General features: G+C 45.1%; 1 protein-coding gene across 2 annotated transcripts in view; it reads right to left on the reverse strand.

Annotated features, from left to right (window-relative positions):
* The window catches only part of ptk2aa (protein tyrosine kinase 2aa), a 147,104-nt gene that overhangs the window by 93,292 nt on the left and 28,642 nt on the right, over positions 1-25,170 (reverse strand). For both annotated transcript variants that reach the window (XM_072675340.1, XM_072675337.1), the window contains exon 2: positions 13,276-13,302. Coding sequence is in view for 1 of the 2 variants with exons in the window: in XM_072675337.1 (XP_072531438.1) it covers positions 13,276-13,302 (27 nt within the window). In the remaining variant the exon portion in view is untranslated. The remainder of the gene's footprint in view (positions 1-13,275; positions 13,303-25,170) is intronic.

Below are 25,170 nucleotides of genomic sequence, written 5' to 3' on the forward strand. Positions count from 1 at the left end.
TAAACAAAGTTACAGCAAACTCTGCAGAGGAGTTTCTCTACGGCATGTTGCTCTTTTGATTGAGGCTGCTATTGAACTGGTGTATTTGTGTGTGTGTGTGTGTGTGTGTGTGTGTGTGTGTGTGTGTGTGTGTGTGTGTGTGTGTTTGGGGAGGGGGGTTGAGGGGGCATAAATCAACGCTTTATAGATTATGAATCACACATTAAAGAACACAAACAAAAACACACCAAAGGCCCATGGTGAAGGGGGTGAGTGATGGATGTTAAGTAGTATGAAGTCAGACCGTCTCCAGCTCTTTAACAACGAGCAATGAAACTGGGTTCTCTGCAATGGTCTATTACATACATGGTGCTCCATGCAATACTTTTGGGATGAGTTAGGGAGCTGCGGGTTGTGGGGTGGTGATCGTTCAACATCCTGCCCTCACTAACGCTCTTGTTGTTGAATGCAATCAAATCCTTCCAGCAGTGCTGCCTCTGAAATCTAGTAGAAAGTCTTGCCTGGAGAGTAGGGACAGTTACTCCAAAGAAATCAGGACAAGCTCCACTTTTAAAGTCCTTGATTGCAGAAGAAACAATGAATGAGCAGGTGTCCCAATATTTTTGTCACAGATGACACAGACTTATCAGAAACTTCAATTTGGCTACTACTGCTGCATTTTTCAGCTACATCGTTTACTTCTAAGCAATTCAGCCCTAGAATGGAAAACTGTGCGAACAGTATCTTGGAGAATAGTTCGGTACATGGATGTGGCAAACCATGAACCTCAAAACACTTCCTCCTTTGAAAGAAAGCCCAGCATAACTAAAACAGAACTGTGAAACAGGTTAATTCCAAAAACTGTCCCGTAACAGCCTTGACTTTATTACATTTACCCTAACAATTTACACACACCCAGCCCACTAGTTAAAATATGGTGGCGTTAACACTGGAGAGCAGCACATCACCTCTAATGTGTGCTAATTATGGAAAAACCAGGGCTCATGACCACGGCTTATGCTGTGCCAGTGTCGATGGAAGGGAGGCTCAAACTCAATATGCAATGCAAAAATAACTGGACTATCTTAGCTGACAGTCAAAGTGGAGCTAAATGACATCATAAGGAAAAGTATCATTCGAGCCCCCTGTTAAAGGAAAATTAGAGTATTTCATTCTGAGACAAAATAGCAGGATCATAAAACGGCATCCGGGCAACGTGTGCAAAACTCTTCAATAACAATTTGTAAAATACTCAATATTTGAATTCTATGGCACCCATCTAATGTAAATTAGCTGAGCTGCAGGTGGTACTATACTTTTCTGACCAAATATCAATAGCTTGCATAATCAATTTACAAGCAACATACGTAACTAGCTTGTTAAATAATCAGGTATTTGAATTCCAACAAGCAGGTATCAAACTGAAACAGTTCCAAGCTAAAAGAATAACAGCAAAATGACCGATAAGACCAAGTAAAGCAGCCAAAAGACTGTTTAGGAAGTTTAGGGAGACTTATGAGAGGTAGAAAAGTAGTACCTCCAGTCCAGCACATGGGGAAGGGGCTGCAGCCGCTCCTTTGCACTCTAGAGGCCTTGCGGCTCCGTGAGGTTGCCACGGCAGCCGGTAGGCAGCCGTCACTCTCACGCACCCGCATGGGAGCCAGGACCCCAACCCTGACCCCACAGTCCAGCATGGGGCAACACCGCTCGTACAGTCTTCGCCCAGTGCTACACACTCAATCCACAGCCCTGGGAGCCTCCTACATCAACAGCAACATCAAGGGGTCCAAGCAACGAATAGGCCGAGGCTCAGTCAAAAAAGGATTGGTGGTAGCTGAGCTACGATCCACCTGCCAAGCTGTCCTGTCCGGTCCAGTCCAGTCTGCACTGACCTCTGGATGGCCGCAGGCTAGGAGTACAGGTCCCTCTGAAAGCCGGCCAGCCACTGAATAATAGCAATTCCAGTCCCGAACCGAAGCCTGGCAACCAGCAGCACTACTGAAATCTGGCCCCTAGGCCAGATGTATACTGCTTACAGTTACCTGTGTGTGGTTGTCTGAAGGATGCAGCACTAAAGAGTCGAAAAGAGAGGTGAAGAGACCAAGAGACTACACTATGCAGTGCTGTGCTACAAGACAGGGTGAGGCAAAAAGACAACGATGAAGAAAGAAATAGGCAAGAAAGAGAAAGACGGGGGGGGGGGGTTCAGATTTGGCATCCGTGTTCCACCGCTTCTCTGAGGCAACTGCCAGGGAAGAGCCGGGGAGAGGGACGAGAGGAGGGGCCAGGGGAGTTCAGCTGAGCCTCATTAATATGCAAATCTCCCTCTCATTCCTATTCAGCCCGGCCCACGGCTGTTTACCAAAGCCAAGCGGGCCACAAATCAGGCCTTACCCCCACCACCTCCCCACTCGTGGTCACAGAACCGCCTTTCCTGCCTGGCGTCTCGGTGCCAGGCCTTCAGTGGCATCGTGCCCGCTGAACATCCCTCAGCTTCCCTACAGAGCCGTCAGGCTTGACTGACCTGCAGAGAGGATATGAAGAAACGCTTCACCCTCCGGCAGAATCAAGGCAGCTGCAATAAAGACGCTTCTGCTGGGGAGTCAGTAGAAGTCACCTACTTCAAAATGTATGTTATGTAAATGTACGTTGCAACTTACAGGATCTAAAGGATCTGCTGCTATTGTATCTGGCGCCAGATACCACAGGACACCTTCAGAGGTCTTGGTGGCACGAGGGGAACCTACAAAGTATTAGGCGAGTGGTTTTAATGTTATGGCTGATCGGTGTATATGGAAGTCCACTGTGAATTGAACTAATTTAGTGATATCAAGCATTTACATATTGCAAATAATCCTGTCCCTCTACTTTAACATACATGGAATCAGGCTGTCGTTCTTTACATTGTGTCAGAAATCCAATAGAACCAATAGAAACGCTCCAAATTACTGAATTCTGAATTATTGCTATTTCGGAGATACGTGATTTTTGCGCAACAGTGATGACATATGCCCCTATTTGGTCTAAAGCACTTTAGCTCCGCCCACGCACGATGACGTTTTAAGGGGGGGGGGTGTACCCACTAGTGACTAACAGTCAAGCTACATAAATTAGGATTATCCTTGATACATACACTATATGGACAAAAGTATCAGGACACCTGATTTTGTTGGAGCAACTGTCTCTACTGTCCAGGGAACTTTACAGCATTGCTGTGAGCATCTGATTGCATGCAGTGACAAAATGACCCAACTCCTGATTGAGCACCATCATTCCAGAGAACACAGTTCCACTGCTCCACAGCTCAATGCTGGAGGTCCTCATACCCCTCTAGCCCACGTCTGGCATTAAGCATGATGCCAATAGGTTCATGTTTATCTGCTCCAGAGGGTCCTATTCTACTAGCAATGGGTGCAACTTAAAGCAGCTGAATGCATTTAAAAGAAGGGGTGTCCACAAACATTTGGACACATTTGGATATAGTGTATACACCACATCAGCCCCTGTTCTGTATCTGAAGGGGTGTATCCTTAGAGAAGGGAAACCTCAAAAATAACTGGACATTCCAACAGGACAGTGTGAGTTGTGAGGTTCAGGAGATTCACCAGATTCCGAGCCCTAGAGGAAGGCTCCTGTGGGCCTTATGTTAGGAAATGCACTGCAAACAAGGCTACATTTCATCTATTGTCATACGTTTGCTCATATAAAAAAAAAAAGAGCAGTTCTTTGTGATTGCCACAGTATTGTGTAAGAGGCGCAGTCGTGTGCGTGTGTGAGCGAGTGCGTTGTATCCTCCGGTCCCTAGGGTTGGGGTGTAGGGAGGGGCACCATGAAGGCGGAAAGCAGCATAAAGCCAATCACGGCGCTTATCAGCAGGGAATCTCCCTGTGGCTGCTGCCTATTCAAGAGACACACACACATACACACAGTTACCATTTCAACCAACACACCCCTGCAAGTCAGAGATAGCATTAGGCATTACAGCCCAGCCTTTCACAGCATCTGAAATGACTATTCCTCAAAGAGAGAGAGAGAGAGAGAGAGAGGAGGGGGAGGCAGGCAGAGTGCACGTTGAACCCGAATCCTCTTATTAGATGATGTATTAAAACACACTGAGGGGGGCGGTTAGGAACAGAGCGCTTGGCCTAAAAATGTTTCTGCTAGCCCACCTATGGGATGCTGCACGAGCATCGACCTGGTTGGTCGTTGCTGCGATATTGCCATGATATTGCTAGGTTATTGCTAGGGTGAGCTTGGTGGTGTGTATTTGCTAAGGTATTCCAGGTGGTTGCTGGGGCATTGCTTGGCAGTTATTAGGGTGGTCACTAGGTGTTTGTTAGGATTTTGATAAGTGGTTGCTGGGGTATTACAAGGTTAGTTATTAGGTGGTTGCTTGGATACCGATTGGTAGTTGCTGGGGCATTGCTAGGTGGTTAACAGGGTGGTCACTAGATGTTTGTTAGGATTTCAATAGGTGGTTGCAGTAGTATGTTAAATAGTTATAAGGGTGCTGCTAGGCTATAGCTAACATTGGTTTCCATGTTGAATCAGATGGTTGTTAGGGTATTGCTTTTGTTGTGATCACCGTTGTGATTTTGGTGGGTGCTAGGGCAGTGTGATGTGTTTGCTAAAGTTTTTCAGGTGGTTGCTAGAATACTGACAGGTGGTTGCTGGGGTACTGCTAGGTAGTTATTAGGAGGTTGCTAGAATACTGACAGGTAGTTGCTGGGGCATTACTAAGTAGTTGTTAGGTGGTTGCTGGGGTACTGCTAGGTAGTTATTAGGAGGTTGCTAGAATACTGACAGGTAGTTGCTGGGGCATTACTAAGTAGTTGTTAGGTGGTTGCTGGGGTACTGATAGGTAGTTATTAGGTGGTTGCTAAAATACTGACAGGTAGTTGCTGGTGCATTACTAAGTAGCTATTAGGTAGTTGCTAGAATACTGACAGGTAGTTGCTGGAGCATTACTAGATAGGCATTAGGTGGTTGCTAGAATACTGGCAGGTGGTTGCTAGGGTACTGCTAGGTAGTTATTAGGTGGTTGCTAGAATACTGATAGGTGGTTTCTGGGGCACTGGTTAGTCACCCATATTAGGATGGTCACCAGGTGTTCGTTTGTATTTCAATAGGTGGTTGTTATGGTAGTTTAAATAGTTACGCGGGTGTTGCTAGGTTATAGTGAACATTGGTTTCCATGTTGAATCAGATGGCATTAGGGTATTGCTGCTATGGTGATTACAGTGGGTTCAAGGGTGTTGTTGTGTGGTTGCTAAGGCATTGCAAGTGACAGTACTAGAGACTGGTTCCATGAGCTCCCACCACTCAGTTTTTCTTTTCCTATTGTTTTAATGGGTGACCATAGCCTGCCTAACCTTCCTGAAATTGGTCCGAAAGTCCGAACCATCCAAACACCCGTCTTCACAGTGCAAACAAACACCAACCGTGGTTCGGTTTGATCTGGACCGAGACCACCTTCGTTGTTCAGTTCAAATTTTGGTCCTGCATGTGGTCCGAGACAGCTTTCACATCTGCTATTTTGGTTTGGACCAAACTGAAAAGTCTGAAGGTCTGGACCAAACAAGGCAGGTGTGAAAGCACCCTTAAATTTACATGGTAGTTAAAAGGAAAAGCCAGATGTTTGTGTGAATCTGATGGTTTGTCTGGCTCTAAGTCTCTTTTATTTCTGCATTGGGCAGCTCACAAGACAACGGCAGCAACAGCAGGATGAGAAGGAGGAGGAGGAGGAGGAGGATGGGCCTTCTCCCAGAACAGCCATTCACTTTAACAGTGGGGTACGGATCTCCCACACAAAGCCTGAGACAAAGGAGGAAAAGTGGGGGAGGCAAGAGAGGTACATGGCTCTTCCCCATTCAAACGCCTCACATCCGGCCCACTGTCAACTCCACACACACACACACACACACACACACACACACACACACACACACACACACACACACACACAAAAGGCCTTTCACAAACTCGCCCCTAATTCCTCAGCCGGAGCACACGTGCTGCACACAGCAGACTGCCAGTGATGGGACATCCCGCATTCAGCAGTGTAATTTACTGAACTGCAAAGACAAGACAAATATATGCGAGCGGGATGTATTCCCCCATTAAAGTAAGGAAAAGGGGGGGGGGTGAGGGGTTTGGCACGTTTTCTCTATTGTGACAGAAGACCCAGAGGGACGCGAGGTGTCTACACAAAAAGAGCATACGATGTATAGCATTACAGCAGATAATAGGCAACATGTACATCTAAAGGCCAAAGGATTCACAGTTCAATAAGGGCTATAATGGGTCTTTGTTGCTATAGCACAATGCTGGTGGCGTTCAGTACAGCTCTGTGCGCTCCACTAAAATCAACAGACATTATTGTACATAATAAAGTACAAGACAGGAAGACATATTTTACAATCCCTTATAATACAGTTCAAAAGTGGTAAAGCATCGGCCATATTAATATTCTACCTAATTGTATATACATTTTTAATAGAATGCAGATTTAAATAACTACACAGCAAAGGATTTATATTCAATATTGCAACTTGGGAACATCAAGAAGTGATTAAACAATAAATAATATACTGCAATTATTCATTTACTTTTTTTTTTTTTATTCTTTTTTTTTTTTTTTACAATAATTCTTAAATGTTACTGCCCAAGGTTCCTTCTAGTAATTTGAGCCCTGTAAAGTCAGTCAGAATTGATGAGTTATATAGTTTACAATAGCACAACTGTGCAAACCAACGACTAATGTGATACTAAGCCAATGAGTTAATACAGCAATGATGCGCTATAGTATAAACAATAAGGCAACTTTACAAAGTAAAGTACTGACTATTCTATTACTGGGTCAGTGAGTGTAAATGCGTCAGTGATACACTATGGTTTGCAACAACAGTGCAGGCTATAAAGAAGAGACTAATCTGTTGCAGGGTCAATTCATTGATACAGCAATGACTCACTACAGTAAACAACAGTGCCGCGAATTACTAATTTGTTACTGAGCTAAGCAGCAGTGACTCATTCTAATTTACAATACCACAGCTTTACAATAGTGTAAACTGTAAAACTATAGTGTAAAATGACACTATAGGTTTCACCAGGGCAACTTTACAAAATTTACGATGTTTGTACAATGAATTTGTCATGTGTGTAAACCCAGCAGTGACCTTGTAATTTACAACAGTGCACCTTCTCAATAATGTAAACTGTAAAGCTATCACTGATCTATGACTAAAAAGTGCAAAACGTAAATTAATGTTACCGCGTCAAGGGGAAACAAGCGTCAAGTTTGAATACGGAAGTGATTCCCTACACTTTCAACAGCACAACTTTACAACAGTATGAATTGTGTTATAGCTGTAATACATGCTACTGTCTGGATTGAGAAATACAAATACTGCAATACAGCAAATACAGATTATAACAGTGCAAAATGTAAAGCAATGACCAATCTGATTTGGACCCAATGAATGTAAATACATCAGTGATACCTTATGGTTTACAACAGCGCAACTTTACGATGGCTGTAATCTGCGACTGTCCGTATACAATCGCACAACTTTACAGTTGTGCAAACTGAAGAAAACAGCTGTTTTTGCAATACATGCAAATGGCACATTTATCCTGATTGGCTAGCCTGTACTGTGCCTCATCAAAAAGCCACCCTGGGTTGAAACACCCCTTATCACTCCAAGTTGAACGGACGGAGCTAACTCAACCCTCCGAAGGGCCATCTAACAAGCTTCACTCGAGCTAATACAGTAATGGAACGGCCCTCAAGACGGCATCGCAGATTCCTCTGAGGAGCAAGGGCAGGGAGAGGTCAGAGATGGCATGTTGAAAATAGCTTGGAAACAGAGGATGGGAAGAGAGCATCAAACGACGGCGACAGGGTATAAGTCGCTGTCCGTGTCCTCCCACAGCACGGCTGACTGTGGGCAGATGTCGGGGTCTTTTCCTTCTGTCTCAGTGAGCAGCAAGTCCCAGGAGCAGCGTCCGTGCACGCGGTCAGCTGCTGCCAACAGCCAGCCAGCCATTACATCCCCCAACCCAAATCCCCCTATCTCCTCCCTCCCCTCCCTCCCCAAGCCATCAAAGCCATCAGCACTTCTAACCTCCTCTTCCTCCCTCCTCCTGCTCCTCTCGAGGCAGCTGCGGAGGGCTGCATGTGCCGTCCGGCTGCATTTATTTTTGGTTTATTTGCTCAGTGGGGCACTGAGAGTCTGAGGTCAGAAGGTCGAGGGCTTTATACAACTCTCTCCCTCTTTCTCACTCACTCTCTCTCTATCTCGCATGCACAGATCTCTGTGCTCATTTAGCCCTAATCCTGCACCTGGATTACTCCCATTAAAACCTTTAAGACTGATGGGGGTGACGGCTGCATAACCCCATGCAAAGGTATCGGCCTGTACGTTATTGGAGCACGGAGGTGATTAAAACACAGGTCATGTAGCGAAATAAGGGATCGGGTATCCCTGCTAGGCTAAACGTGACCAGATTTTTGTTATTTCTTCTAAAAACTGGGGTACCTCAGCTGGACCAGAAAGCTAGAAAGCACCAGTAAGACTTGAGATAGCCACAGCTAGTGCTAGAAAGGGTGTCCACAAACATTTGGACATACAGTGTCATACTGCATGGCTGAATAAGACACTGCAGAGTATTTCAGCAGGGCTTCGTCTGACGCTTGCGTTCCTTGTTGAAAGTCAGGCTGCTCAGTTTAGGCAGGAGAAGGTGTGAAATGTAAAATGTGAGATGCAAAGCCGGGAGAATTCTCTTCACACGCTGCTTGGAAAATTCGCTCCGCTTCTCCTCGGGCTGTTAACGTAACACGACGGCCCCCCTGCTGTCGTCTTCTGCAGTTTCAGAGCGGATCACGCTCACTGCCACAGCCCGAAAGGCACAGCTGAAGTGACGGGGTTTACATGAAAGAGCTGGATATGGAGGTTTCTCTTATATTGTGCCTGAAGCCTCCAGCACAGAGAGACTGTACTACGGCCCGGTGCGGCCTAGAGAGCATGCGCCCTTAAACAGAAAGGAGAGAGAGCGCGAGAGAGCGAGAACACAACAAACCGAGAGCGAAAGAGAAAGACAGCGGGAGAGCGAGAGCGAGAAAGAGCATGAGAATGAGAGACAGAGAGCGTGGGAGCAAGCGTGAGCAAGCAAGCGAGAAAGAACGCGAGAGCGACAGAGAGAAAGAGCGCAATAGACAGAGAGAGCAAGAAAGAGCATGAGATGAAGAGAGGAATAGGTAGAGATAGAGCATGAAAGCAGGAGAGCAAGCACGCAAGCGAGAAAGAGAAAGAGCATGAGAGCGAGAGAGAGAGACAGAGCGAGAGAGCGCAAACGAAAGTAGAGAGAGGGATATTGAGTGCGAGAGCAACATACAGAGAGCCAGAGAGAGAAAGAATAAGAGAGAGACATGTAGGGAAAGCACGGTCAATCGAGAGAGTAAGAGAGCGAGAGAGAAAGACAGAGAGTCAGTGCAAGAGCAAGACAGAGAGAGAGAGCGAGAAAGAGCATGAGAATGAAAGAGAAAGGGAGCGAGAGCGAGAGACAGAGCGAGAGAGCGCAAACGAAAGTAGAGAGAGGGATATTGAGTGCGAGAGCAACATACAGAGAGCCAGAGAGAGAGAGAGAGAGAGAATAAGAGAGAGACATGTAGGGAAAAAACGGTCAAGCGAGAGAGTAAGAAAGCGAGAGAGAAAGACAGAGAGTCAGTGAGAGTCAGAGTCAGAGAGAGAGAGAAAGAGCATGAGAATGAAAGAGAAAGGGAGCGAGAGCGAGAGAGAGAGAGAGCAGGAGCGCAAGAAAGAGTGAGAAAAAGCATTAGAGCAACAAAGTAAGAGACAGAAAGAGAAGAAGAGAGAAAGTGTGTGCAAGTGTGAGAAAGCGCAAGAGTGTGAGAGAGCGAGAGGGACAACAAAAGCGAGGGATTAGTGATTTAGTTATCCATGAGTTAATGAGTCATTTACATAAGGCTATGCCAGTTCTTTTGAAACACTAATCAGTATCCCCTGAGGCAATAACTGCTCTGTATCTTCATGTAAGATGTGCAATTAAAACACACTGACACTCTCTCTCTCTCTCTCTCTCTCTCACACACACACACACACACATATATATACACACACACACACACACACGATCTTCAGAGGGTTCGTTTTTAAAGAGCTAGTCACATGCTTGTGCCTTTCCTCTCTTTAAGAAGCTCACCATACGAATCTAGGATCAGTTTTGCCCAGCCCTGGTCTTACCCTGCTATCAACATTAGCCTTCACAATACTGATATTACAGTAGCATGAAATATGCAAATAAGTCTGGAGCATCCTGACCAATCACAGATTTGGAATATATTAGCCGGCAAGGGGGAAGAAATACATAAATACATAAATAAACAAATAAACAAAAAAATTTTTAAAAAAGGGGCCAAGTGGTCTAGCTGGTTTGAATCCTAGGTCATGCCTCCTGCCATCAGCAGCCGGAGCCTGAGATAGCACAATTGGCCTTGCCCTCTCAGGGTGGGTAGACGGCTTTCCTTACCCCCCACATCACTTCAGAGGTGGCTGTTGCCTCAGAGCGTGTTGGTTACCTGGTGGCGTTGGAGGGTTGTGTCAGTCTTCAGCCTGCCAGTGTCGGGAGCATTACATGTGATGTGATGACGTAGGCTACTGTGACTCTATGCATACTGATCGAGCCTCTGCCCTTGTGTCTCTCTCAAGTCTCAGCCTCGGATTGCAGATCAAGGATACGTCTTGCTCCATGCATACTGATCATCACCAAGATCATCTGATGCAATCCCAGGCTCTGCTACTCTAGGGAGCGTAGGCACTTTCAGACTACAGAGTGTAAACTTAAGTAGCACACATTTGCACATCTGTGTCAGCAATGTGTGCAACCTAAAGCAGCTCTTTGCATTCACTAGAATATAGGGTGTCCACAATTATTTGGACATATCATGTAGCACTGCCACTAATGACGACGCAGCTCAATTTTTAGGAACTTAAAGCAGGCCTGGGCTAAACAGATGCCGCTGTGTCGAGCTATGAAAAACTAATAGCAGTATATAGAGCGCTGAAACAAAGAGCATCATTAAGCGTGACAATTCTGACTAATTGGAGAAAGCTAGGAGCTGTACCCAAAGAGTAATAGCACTTCATTAAACTTAGGAGTCATCACAAGGGGCTGCAGAACCCAAAAACACTCCCTAAGCACCTCATCGCTCTAATGAGGCATCAGGATGGATCGTTAAAGGGTGGGTAAACACACACACACACACACACACACACACACACACACACACACACACTAAACCAGTCTTCTTGAAGAGCTGACATTTCTGGACCACGCTCTTAAAAAAAGAAAAATGAAGGTGCTTCAAAGGCTTCCTGGAGTGATGCCATAGTACAACCAGTTCTGTTGCCATTTGTTTGTAAGAGCCTTACATACACTACATGTCCAAATAATTGTGGACACCCTTTCTAGCGAATGCATTAAACCAACCTGAAGTTGCATCTATTGCTGACATAGATGTGCAAACATGCACACACACACAAACCCACTAGTCCACTAGATTGCCTAGTCCCGGTAGAGACGTCTTGCCAATAGAACAGGACTCTCTGGAGCAGATAAACACATTGGCACATTGGCTCCTCTTACTCTGACTGGACTCGGCTATTGCTAGTTGTCATTGTAAAGCGTGCACTAAGTGGTGCTTGGATTGGATGAGTTAGCGCAGTGTGCACGTACATTTTACTCAGGTTGTGAGAGTAGAGTACGACCTCAGTCTGAATCTACAATCGGAATGAATTCAGATTGAATTAAAACCGGATTGGAGAAATCTTTGCATGTAAACATGGCCTAAACTGTCGGCCAGCGATCTTTGGGCGTGAACCAAGTCGAAATTGATACTGTGTTTCTGAAAATTCTTATATCCCTAGTAACAAAAAAAGACTGTAAATCTTCTATATCTAACCTTTCTATTAGCTGAAGTCATTCTCACTGAGTTTCATTAGCAATTAGGCCAATGTCTCCTGAAGACACATGCGTAAGTGCATGAAGGAAGAAGGAGGAGGGAAAAAAAAAAAAAAAAAAAAAAAAAAGCACACCCACTTATCCAACCCAGTTCCACATTCATATTCCTTCCCTGCAGCAGTCTCCATATGCCCTGCTGGCTCCACTCCTTTGACTGCTAATGAAGTGGCAATGAGGGAAAAGCCTCACTCCGTTTACACTGTCCTGTTTATTAAACACTGCAAATGATCATGTGCTGCTGTGTTTATATGGAGCACGGAAGAAGTTGAAGCACGATGAAACCATCAATATACTGGATCTCCCACTGAGAAGACCCATGACTCTATCGCAGGTTCTCCATTAGTGACCACTACATACTGGGAACCACCTACAAGACCTGGCTTGATGTTTTGGAGATGCTCTGACCCAGTTGTCTATCCATCACAATTCGTCTCTGGTCAAAAGGGGCTCAGATTTGTCACACGTGCCCATTTATCTGCTTCCAACACATCATCATCAAGAACTGACCGTTCACTTGCTGCCTAATTATTCTCCTCACCTGTCAGTGGTTTTAATGTTATGGCCGATGACTGTATTATCATTATTGGTAGGGATGTTCTGATGCCATCTCTGATTCATTGAAACACCCACAGGAATACTCACCTGGAACTGTGACTGGTCAGGGTGCTCATAGCACACAGTCAAAAGCCTGCAAAAGCCAGTATCGTTAAACGTACCACACACACACACACACACACACACACTCAAAAGACAGCCCAGTCAGGGATATTCACTAATCAGACAAAACATCCAAACACCCACACACATCACTTCTGTCTAAACGAACAAGCTTTTCAAAGACCCGCATGGTAAAGCCTTCAGGCTGCAGAGCAGAGCTGCGTCTTACCGAATGCTAATCACACTCTGCACTGAGGAAACGCTCGGAGTTATGAAACCTTTGCTGTGATATCAGAAACACATGGGTGTGACCAAGTTCTCACACACACACACACACACACACACACACACACACACACACACACACACACACACACTTACTGAGCTTCACATCCATGCATTCTTCATGCAGAACTTGAACACTTAATAGGAGGATCACCTGCCAATAAGCATCATTCCAAGATCCCTATATTAGCTTATTAAAGGAGGCTCCTGGAAGGTCTGCTGGTCATTTGGACACGAGGCTTTATAGGAAGTGTCTAGAGAGAGAATGAGAGAGAGAGAGAATAAGAGAGAGAAAGAGAGACAGGCACTCACCTGTGTAATAGGAAATTCTTGAAATATCTGTGGAGAGAAAGAGAGAGAGAGAGAGACAGGGGTCAGTTCGGTTGACATTTCCACAGATTCGGTCAAACACATTTGGTGGCATGTGGTTTTGTGGGTCAGCCATAATCCCATCCTTCAGGGAGGGCCCGTGGCCAGCTGGCCCAAAGACACAGCAGCGCCTCCTGCCTGTGTCGGGATATATCCAGGGCGAATCTGCAAATCTGCCTAATTAATTCCTGCAACAGCAAGGCTAAACACATGGGCAGACACCTTTCAACAGAGGCAGAACGCAGCAAGGCTGGGCGATAAGGTTAAAAGAAATATTAGATCACGATATTTACAGACATTTTCACGGTACACAATATTGTACAGTACAACAAAACACTGCTAGGCTACATATACAGTGTAGTACTGGATAACAACATGGGGCACTAGTGCATGGACAACAGACAAAGCACAAGGTCTGGTGCTGTAAACAGCGCCCCATATGTGACAAAGTGTGCAGTGCAGTAATAAGAATAGCAGCTTGGTGTTCAGAGTACACAGTACTGATCCACACAGCTCATGTGTGCTTATCTTATCGCAGACAAAATTAACCAGTAGCGAGAGATTTTATAAAAAATGTGCAGCACCACAACCAGTTAAACCACGATAAAATATCGGCATATTGCCCACCCCTAGAATGCAGCATGGTAGTAAGACTTCTAGCATACAGAGTATAGCAACGTGATAGGGGTACTGATGGGTATCAATGGGTGTCAGTATCTGGTGGGAATCAGCTGAAAACATTGTCCACCCAGTCCAATTCAATGCTGTAACAAATCTTGCCTGTGTGGTAAGTGCATGTATCACTATGGGGTAAGAGAGTGTTCGATGCTCACGTAAGTCCTTCAGTTTACCTTTTCAGCTTCGAACTGAAAGAATATTAGATCAGTATCAGCATCAGTCAACACTCCAACAGTGTACAGCTGCACTGTACCATCTATAAAGCATGGTGGTGGTAGCACCATGTCTGATTGAACTGTGTGCAGCAATGACCAGAGGTCTGAACAAGTAAAAGTGAGGCAGTCAACCTTAAGTTGACTAACTGTCCCGACCATTAAGCATGCTTACACGCCACCATCTAGGTACCAGGATTTAAACACAGCACTAAATGGGCCGCTGTCTGACGCCAATCTTTACATGCAAACCATCACGTGAAGACCCACTCTGTGTTTCTGAGAATCGATGCAGTATTGCGGAACATGATATCGTGATATATCGAAATTTCTCACACATCTAGTAACTTCTGCAGATAACTAACAGCAGGCCAGTGACCGTGAGAATAGTGTAGATGGACGGTTTAAATGAAATCAGGATGTGCTTAAGCTCCACAGGCAGGAAGGAACAGGGCCACGCACAAGACTCGGGTTACACACAGAAAGCCCTGAACCATTCTGCCCCAATCACGCAGCCACGAGACATGAGTCACACAGTAACAGCCTCTCAGTCTGCATGTGTGTCTGTGCATAGGTGAAAGAGAGAGAGAAAGAGAGAGAAAGAAAGAAAGAAAGACAGAGAGAGAGAGAGAAAGAGAGAAAGAAAGAAAGACAGAGAAAGAGAGAGAAAGAGAGAAAGAAAGAAAGACAGAGAAAGAGAGAGAGAGAGAGAAAGAGAGAAAGAAAGTGAGAGAAAGAAAGAAAGAAAGAAAGAGAGAGAAAGAAAGTGAGAGAAAGAAAGAAAGAAAGAAAGAGAGAGAAAGAGAGAAAGAAAGAGAGAGAAAGAGAGAAATAGAAAGAAAGAAAGAGAGAGAAAGAAAGAAAGAAAGAAAGAAAGAAAGAGAGAGAGAGAGAGAGAGAGAGAGAAAGAAAGAGAAAGAGAGAGAGAAAGAGAGAGAGAAAGAGAGAAAGAGAGAGAAAGAGAGAGAGAGAGAGAAAGAGAAAGAGAGAGAGAAAGAGAGAAAGAAAGAGAAAGAGAGAAAGAAAGAGAGAGTGAGGCGTGAAAGAGCAAAGATGATAAAGAGAGAATGTGGGTGGCCAGAGTGTGGAAAAGAGAGAGAGAATAAGAGTGCATGAGACTGAAGCCTGATGAGTGAGATCATGAGAGTGAAAAGAGAGAGTGAGAGAGACCATGCAAGAGAGTAAGTAATATAGAGCATGAGTGAGCACAGAGAGAGAGAGAGAGAGAGAATATGAAAGAGAGAGCAAGAGCATGACAATATAGAGAGAGAATGGGTGTGTATGTGAGAGCAAGAGAAGGCAGAGAGAGAGAGATCAGTGAGTGCAGGGTAGATCAAGAGACAGAGAGAGACCAGGAGAATAAATGGAGAGAGAGAACGAGCCAAAAAGACAGAGTGATAAGACAGACAGACAGATCAGTGAGTGTAAGGTAGATTCGAGACAGCAAGAGAATGAACGAAGGAAGAACGAGTGTTTGTGAGTGTGAGAAAGAGACACAGACACACACACACAGACACTGATGTTCGTTTCTGTGTAAACAGGCTGTAATCCACTCAACATGCTCAGCCGTTCGGTTCTTTTATTTTTAATTTGGCTCTGCTCCAGTTGTGCAGTGATTCAATATCATGCATAATTCATCCCTCTTTAATTTTTCACTGGCCCAACTCCGGACTTTTCCAAATGAATAACAGTCGGACACAAATGAAAACCAAGCACGGGCGAATTTGGAAACCACTTATCGGGCCCACATCTCCACAAATCAAAATCAGCAGTGACCAAAAAAAAATATATTTAGGTCATTCTCCTTCCAGCGTAGTGAACGAGGCACAACTGTTTGTTTACCCGCAGCGACTGAAAACAGTTTATATCTGTGGAAAACACACACAAACAAACACAGAGTCATTGTGTGCTAGGATTTACAACAACAGAGCCCAACACAAGCCTACATACAGCGCAGAGGTGCTGGATGTCTGCTTACACTGCCTACTCCTCAGCAAACAGTGAAACATGGGGGTGGCAGCATCATGTTCTATGGTTGCTTTTCCTCAGCTGGGACTGGGCTTGTAAAACTGAAGGACAGACTAGGTTATAAATTAGGAGCTACAGTCCATACAGTGTAGATTGTGAGCGTCATTTGTAATCCAAGCAAAACTGCAGTGACATGAGGGCCCTTAAACTAAAGTGATGGGCATTAGTTCCAGTTATAACACTTTATGAAGCATGAAGAACTAATGGAAGCCAGAGGCCTAGTTCAAAACACCACATGATGCCTTGCACCCCTCTAAAGTCATCAGTGTTCTGCGAATACTGACGTAAGCTGTTCTTAAATACTATGGAGGTTGCTATTGCACACACTATTTAAAGCATATGTATGTGTTATGCAGTCCCTATGAAGGTGGTCCTCCAATTAAATGTTACACAGTAAAGCTCCACTTCTGCAAAACAACCCCCCCCCTCCCCCAGGGAGGAGCTACAGCACCGTTCCTGTCCTCCGAAGACTGCGAGTGTGATAGCGTTATGAATGCAAGGTGGGGGAGGACGAATAGTGAACATCTGCTCTTTGGGAGAGGTCAGGACTCCTGCCTTTGCAGATGGGTTCCTGAAGCTCTTCTAAAAGCTGCTAGCTATCATACTGCCATTACACCACCGCTTTGATGTGGCACAACTCCCCATTAACCTACCTCAATAATTTATTGCCCACTAATGGAAGGCAGTCTCATATGCAAGCTAAATAGCTGCAAAGCAGAAACACTTGAGTATGGGTTCTTTTGAGGGTTCTGAAGTTTGCAAAGCTGAGTACTGAATCCTTATTTCCAAAGTGTCTAGGCCTCTTAACTTCCGGCTAGTGATCATGATAGACCACAGCGAGTAGCTCAGTGCAGCTCTGAGAAGGTCACCCTTACCTGAGAAGAAATTGGTTTGGAAGGTCAGGAACAACCTAAGAACTGGCCCACCAAGAGTGTCTGTCACTGTCTACAATAAAGCAAGTCCTACGTCGCCATCGACTGGGAGACTGCACTCCAAGAAAGACGCCCCCCTGCGGCCATCTCGGATGAAAGCACCAGGTGGCCAGCTCCGCCACACGGACTAGCAAACGCCTGCTGTTAAGAGTGATGAGAGGAGAGAGCACCATCTACCCACCCAGGGAGAAAGCATGGCTAATTGTGCTCTCTCGGACTCGCGACCCTTGGGCCATAGTGGTAGCGAATTGGACTGCTGAGCCACTCTGAGTCCCGAAACCAATGAATTTAATTGGACTCTGAAAATTCTGAAAATAAGAGTGGTTAACCATATAACCAGAAGTTTGTTGATGGCTACCAAAAGCTGGTCGGATCAAGTGCTGGTCAACTTGCTAAAGTGCGTTGTACGGATATCGTTGACCCTGGATGCATACTTTTGATAATTTTTTGATTTCAAGTCCAAACTACTTGGTGAAAACTGGAAATTAAGCAAGACAAGTGACTGTTAACCTACAAATAATTACACCATATTATATAAAAATGTTTATTCTGCCATCCGAGCAGCAGTACTGCCTTCCTGGTGGGCGTGGACTGAGAAGACAATAATCAATTTACATGTATTACCGTTTACATTATTACATTATCTCCAACAGCACCATGAATGGGCCTATGAGGATGATCGAACCTCAGCTGAACATCTCCATCAGATGGTACAAGGCTATTGTTTGGCTCACAGCTGATCTATGTAAACCTATGTGAACCTATTATACACCCACCCGGTAATCAATAGTCTCCGCCAGTTGATGGAATCTGCATGTGAATAGAAGTGCGTAGCGCGCACATTGACTGCCTGTCCAGCGCTTAAAGGATTAGCCTAGCCTAACCGGCTCTGGATGTCTCCGGCCATCAGGATGGCTCTCTTTAATAGACTTCTGTCACCTTTTGGCATATGCTGCTCTCTCCTGCTGCGGAGGTGAGGCGGCTATGTTTAATAGACTGATACAAGCTTACTGCATATGAACCCTGGCCCCAGCAGCCCTGACCTCGCCTGGCCCATATGCCATGCAGCGAAGATGAGGAGGCTGTCCCAGAACCAGCTCCAGCTCCAGCTCCACACATGGACCAACAGTGCTTGGCCCCCTTGAAGTCTGTCAGACTGGCTGGGGGCCCAAACACCTGCTTCACAAGCTGTCAGCAAGAGACCTCCCCCTTCCTCGCTTTCTCCGTCTCCCTCTCTCCAACCAATCTGGCTCGGTCTCTCTCAGTTTCTCTCTCGCTGTCTGCCACACAAACAGGCGAGAGGAGAGAAGAATTACGGCCTGCGAGCCCCGTCATTTAGCTGAGCTTTGTGGATGAGTTGAAAACACACGAGGCTTGAAAACAGACGCTCCTTTGTCTAAGACTCGGCAAGGACTGCAGTCGGTCTGAGAGTTTAAGCTGCGAACTTGATGCACTTATCCCTGAGGCTAAGAACTGGCACAGTGCTTCGCTGACAAATCTTAAAACCCTGACACTCTGCACGCGGCAAGACCGTCTACTGGTTAATCCTTTGACAGCAAGTCAAACCAATAGGAGCAAAACAATAGAGGATACGGAACTGATGTAGCTCTGCCACCGTCCACCTGGGCTCCTAGCGATGGGCAGACGTGGTTTGTTGGGGGTATTGAATATTCAGACTGACAGCAGAGCCACCTTAGCTTATGCCGAGCAAACATCAAAGACTGAGACTGGGACTGTAACAATACATTCAAGTCATCGGCAGGACATTGGGACCATCTGTCTAATACTGTGCACGTCCTGCACTTGTGCTGACAAACCGGCTCTGACGCATCGAAGCAAGGACTCCACAAGACGTCTGGAGGTGTCCTGTGGTATCTGGCACCAAGACGTTAGCAGCAGACCCTTTATATCCAGCAAAGTTGTCAGGTGGGGCCTCCATTGGGAACACCCCATTAGACCTGCCTGATGTTTTGGAGATGCTCTAACCCAGTCGCCTAGCCGTCACAATCTGGTCCTTGTCAAAGTGTCTCAGATCCTTACACTTGCCCAGTCTGCCCTGCTTCCAACACATTCAAGAACTTCAAGACCTGACTAACTGTTGTTCGCTTGCGGCCTAATATGTAGATCCCACATCCCGCAAGTCCCCACATACCTGTTCTCAATACCAATACCACCCTTAAAAACAACACTGGCTTCTGCTAGTGGGAAACCAACAGTGTCTTCTAGACTTTGATGTACTACGTATTAATTATGCAATTGGAGACACCCCCCCTCCTCAATCCTGGGTCTTCTGATTAACTTCCAATTTTCCTTGTTTTATAATTGTTATATGCTATAATACATTTACATTTACATTTACATTTTTGGCATTTAGCAGACGCTCTTATTCAGAGCGACTTACAAGGTTACCTGTATTACAGAGGTGGGTCAGTGTAGTGTTAGGAGTCTTGCCCAAGGACTCTTATTGGTGTAGCGCAGCACAGTCACCCAGACCGGGAATCGAACCCCAGTCTCCCGCAAGCCAATGTTTGGTAAATTGTTCCGGCTGATATGCAAAACTGAAACACTCCCCCATATCTTTCCTCAAATGGCACTGTATGCAGCTTCCGCCATGCACAGTGAGTGGCTTCTTAACAAGCTGCATTAGACCGGCAGCTTTCTTTCTCACTGACAGCACGTTCTTCTACACCTTTGCAGAACCTGCTGAAGAGTTTCAGGCGAAAGCTAGGATCTGTCCTCAACTGCATCTTAGCTGACATGCCACTCCAGCAGTCAACTACAGTGCTTCAATAACCTATAAACAAGTCTCGCCAAGACGAGACACTCAACACTCAACAAGTATTGGTAATTTATTTCTGCAAGCCTGTAACCATGGTGTCCCAGGCTCTGAAACCTATGACTATGAATCGAGGGGATTTCTTTGCTCAAACGTACCCACTCTAAACTTGCTAATTAACAAAGCTGAATCACATGACTTCCTTGCTTCCAATTCGGTACTGCCAATTAACCCACCAGTTCATAACTCCCCCTGGCAATAGCGATGTTTCCAACACTAGAAAGAGTAAGAACCTCACCCCTGATTCCTGCAAAGCCAGTCACCGCCTCTTTATAAATGCTCAGAGCACCATGCGAGGTCCCCAGCTCCGCCACACCAGCCTGTGCCGGCCAATGTTTTAAGAATGGTGAGTGGAGAGAGTGCCTCTACCCACCCAGAGAGACTGCAACCAACTGTGCTCTCTCAGATTCTGGCCGCTGATGGCAAAGCGTCATGGCTCAGCATTCAAACTTGTCTATCCCTGGGACAGCACGGCAGGGCATGAGCCACATGAATGGCCTTCCAGAACCATAACTACTGTGATAGAAAGTCATAATTTTTAGACAACACACTACAAAGGTTTTATCAAAACAGCAGGAACAATTCCATATACCGATACATAAATCCTCATTCAGGCCACTGGCTGACAAGGTCTTCATCAGATCACTCAGAGCTGCAATCACCCTGCAATCCTATATAATGGGCTTGGCACCAAAATGCTAGAGACAGGTCACTTCTTAAACACAGTGCGATTTAAGCACCCCTGACCGCTTCTTGGGTCACTGAAGACAGTCTGTAGCTTTGTTTTTATGGCCAGTGCTAGCAGCCCAGCAATTACAGAGCTGGGTAATTGCACAACCGCAAAGAAGAGTGAAGGAAACGCACACATAAGGCCGGCCATCAGTGATTTCATCAGCCTTTCATCACCCGGGACTGATCACAGGCCGAGGTTGAAACCTTCCGCTCGGTTTCTCCTTCCCACACTTCTGTCTTTTGTCTTCCTTCCCTTCGTTTGTCCTCATCCTGTCTGACCACAGCAAAATCCATGCAGAAGAGATCAATGCATTTCTGGACTTGACAGTGGGCCATGCCGGCCTCAGATTGTGTGCAGTGCAAATATTTACATCTAGGGACGCTCAGACATGGCAATTGTGGGCTGATGCATTTCATGTAGCCTATTCCACATATTCCATTCTCTGTAGCGCTTGACTGAAGCACAATAAATATATCCAATATGGGTTTGAAATATCGGTCAGTTCTGACCATCTCTCAGCTGAACGCGTCAACATGACAACTAACTGCTTGAATTGAATCCAGTACATTGGAGGAAGAGTTGCCGGTAGATTTGAGGTAAAAGATGGTTCAAAAGGATGAGTCAAACTTGCGGGGCACAGCCCAGGACAGACTGTCCCACCTTCATCATTCCAGGTGGAAAGACCAGCATGCTCCTTACATAAGGAGCGGATATAAGAAGCTACTGGAGATACCAGAGGAATTAGCTCTGATAGCGCAGACTCCTGTTTGTCTGGCAGCCGCGGACACAGCATAGTTTACTCATCACCACAGAGATTCACTCAATCAAGCAACCTCCTCGTCTATGCACACTCTTGCTATAGGCGAATTCCACCCTACAAATCAGTCTCTGCTTCAATCGATTGTCACTGAGGAACGAGAAAGATCTCCAAATTACTGCATGTTCTCCAGAATAAGGGCTGGCGGCACGAATGAGGGAATGAGAAGCCTACAGTAAAATCAATGTGAGTTTAATAAAACTCCAGCTCCCACAATACGGTAAAAAATGACCTTTAAAAAAAGAGCTGACCATCTTATAACTCATTAATAAAAGCTAATATTATTCTTCATCACTGTATTTCAATCAAAGCTGCAGATTCTGCCAGGCTTGTTGATGGTTTCTTTTAAATTTAAAAAATGTAAATTAACTAGAAGTGTTAGGTTTGGGTGTTGTTTTGAAGTCAGGGTTCGAGTGGGTGTTTGGTTTTGGGGGTTGAGGATAAGGTTGGGACAATAGTCAGTGTTAGGTTTAGGTTTTGGTTTAGGGTTAAGGTTAAGTGTTGGGTGTAGGTTTTGGTTTGGTTTGAAGTCTGAAGTAAAGGCTAGGTTTAGGTTTTGGTTAGAGGTTAGGGTTAGAGTGGGTATTAGACTTAGGTTTTAGTCTAAGGTGGAGGTTAGAGTAAGTGTTGGGTGTAGGTTTTGGGTTTAAGTTAATGCTAGTTTTAGGCATGGCTTGGGATCTGAACTCGCACATTATACCGCTGAGCTGAGGTTAAGATTAGTTTTAGGTTTGGGTTTAAGGTAAAGGTTAGAGTAAGTGTTGGGTGCAGGTTTTGGGTTTAAGTTAAGGCTAGTTTTAGGTTTTAGGTTCATTTTTTTGTTTTGTTTTGTATATGACCTGGAGGGAGCACAGCCAACTGGTTTTAGTTTAAGGTTAAGGTTAAGTGTTGGGTGTAGGTTTTGGTTTGAAGTCTGAAGTAAAGGCTAGGTTTAGGTTTTGGTTAGAGGTTAGGGTTAGAGTGGGTATTAGACTTAGGTTTTAGTCTAAGGTGGAGGTTAGAGTAAGTGTTGGGTGTAGGTTTTGGGTTTAAGTTAATGCTAGTTTTAGGCATGGCTTGGGATCTGAACTCGCACATTATACCGCTGAGCTGAGGTTAAGATTAGTTTTAGGTTTGGGTTTAAGGTAAAGGTTAGAGTAAGTGTTGGGTGCAGGTTTTGGGTTTAAGTTAAGGCTAGTTTTAGGTTTTAGGTTCATTTTTTTGTTTTGTTTTGTATATGACCTGGAGGGAGCACAGCCAACTGGTTTTAGTTTAAGGTTAAGGTTAAGTGTTGGGTGTAGGTTTTGGTTTGAAGTCTGAAGTAAAGGCTAGGTTTAGGTTTTGGTTAGAGGTTCGGGTTAGAGTGGGTATTAGACTTAGGTTTTAGTTTAAGGTGGAGGTTAGAGTAAGTGTTGGGTGTAGGTTTTGGTTTTAATGGGGATATTGTGAGGATTAGGTTTAGGGTTGAGGTTAACGTCTATGTTAGAGTAAGTGTTAGTAGTTAGTTGGTTTGAGGTTTAAGTCAGGGTTATAGGAGGTGTTTAGTCTTATGGTTGTCAGTCATGTATTTTACTGTCCAATTGCAGAAAAACATTTACTCACAAAACAAGCAATAATAATGCCCAGTCAACCATCTGTCTGACTCACTGAGCACCCCTGGGCATCTCTCCACTGTGGCATCCACCTCCCCTGTCTCAGTGTGATATTAAACCCAGAGCATCCGTGCGCAGAATGAACCGCAGCGGAAGCTGGACTCCATTTCCCATGTTCCTCGGCCCCAGAGGAGAGCCAGGTGCTGACACAGCAGAGTGCCCGCAAGGTCAGGCGTGCAAGGCCAGCGGGACTGCGCTTCGGCCTGCACCACTCTCGCAGGAACGAGGGGGGACTGTGCCCTTCAAACAGCCCGGCTCAGCTGCTGTTGTATTACAGATAATAATACCCAGGATATTAAACTGAAAGTATTAGTCTGGTTCTGCGACACAGGGGAAAGGACACGTTGTTCTAGAACAGAGGACGCTGGATGTATAATGTTACACGGCTCTGGGTCTGAATCTGGTCCCATTTGGTCCTTTCCTGTTCGCAGTTCCTTTTAACTGGGGGATATTCGGATTAGTGGTGGGCTGCTCAGAACTCTGAACTGTTCACAGTGGTGGTAAATGGAACCAGACGTCTGAAAAGTTTAACATTTCAAAAAGTAATAAATATTTTAAGCCGTTTTGCATGTCTACCACCATTTTACAGAGACATAACTTATAAAACTCAGAACACACATTTGGTTTCACTGGTCAGTCTGGATAGTAACTAAAACAGCTTATGCTTGTGATGTAGAGATCAAAATCGCGGGTTTCTATCATCACCACTGTAAAGAAATCAGAGCCAGCAGGGTTTTCCATGAAGCATTTTATCCTAAACACTCTCCGAAAGACTTTTTGACATCACAAACTCTAAATTAAGCAGAAATCCGAAAGAAAAATTTGAGTGGAATTCCCCTTTAAGAGACGCTTATGAGAGGCAGTTATGTATTACATCCAATATCCCAAAATTGCAACCCCCTGCTTCTTTCCTCTGTGTCTCTCCTTCTGCTTGTAGCCCCCCAGGGCAGCGCAGGGAGGGGGGAGAACTGGAGCATAGCTCATATGATGCCCGAGGCAAAAGCTGTAGACCTCCAACACCACTCGCATGCTGCCCTATAGGCACCTCACACATGCCAAATACACTCATGTTGGCATGTTTGACCCACACAAGGCACAAAAACATACAAATGCTGGTCTGTACACAGGAGCCCATGTGCACAGACACACAGACACAGTTATGAAGGAACGTGCATGCTCACTCATGCAGGCAACTACTCTCTCGCAAAAGCATGTATGCACACATGCATATTCACACAGAGAGACAGAGAGAGAGAGAGAGAGAGAGAGAGAGAGAGACAGAGAGAGAGACATGCATTAAGCCATGTATGCAAATTATAATAAGGGTAATAATACTCCCATATACAGTTTTCCCATATATAGAAGCTCAACCACGACATTTTCAGCCTTCTATTACACACAAACATGGACGTAGTACCGGCGATTCCTTATTACCTCCACACTGTATGAAGCAAGGGTGTGATGGTTTTAGGCCTGAACTTTGCACAGTGCTAATTAGTAGAGTATAAGCTTCCATTTAGCCGTTAAGCTTCTCTGTTAAGTACTCCATTTTGGGGCTGTTAGCATGATAACCAGTGTTGCACCTAGAGCTGGGCAATACAGAAAAATGTTAAATCACCATATTTAAAGACATTTTTACAATACACAATATTTATCGCATTATTTTGTCAATGCAAAATGCTCCAACAGCGTCAAATTTTTAAAAGCTGCTTTCCAAACACTCTGCCATACTGACTACCGTGATTTTTACCATGATTTTTACTCCAAATGTGCTGCACTCCATTGAATTAGATAAGACTGACTGCACTATGTGATAAAATGTGCAGTTAATCAGTGCTCTTTAAGCGCAGACGATATCCACGATTCACTCAGAAAAACATATGGTGTCTGACCATAACAAAATTCATCACAATACAATAAAATGCTGTCATACTGCCCAGCTCTAGTCCACCGATACCGTATAATTCTCTA

This window comes from Salminus brasiliensis, chromosome 3 (assembly GCF_030463535.1).
Source record: "Salminus brasiliensis chromosome 3, fSalBra1.hap2, whole genome shotgun sequence".
NCBI classification, from domain to species: Eukaryota; Metazoa; Chordata; class Actinopteri; order Characiformes; family Bryconidae; genus Salminus; species Salminus brasiliensis.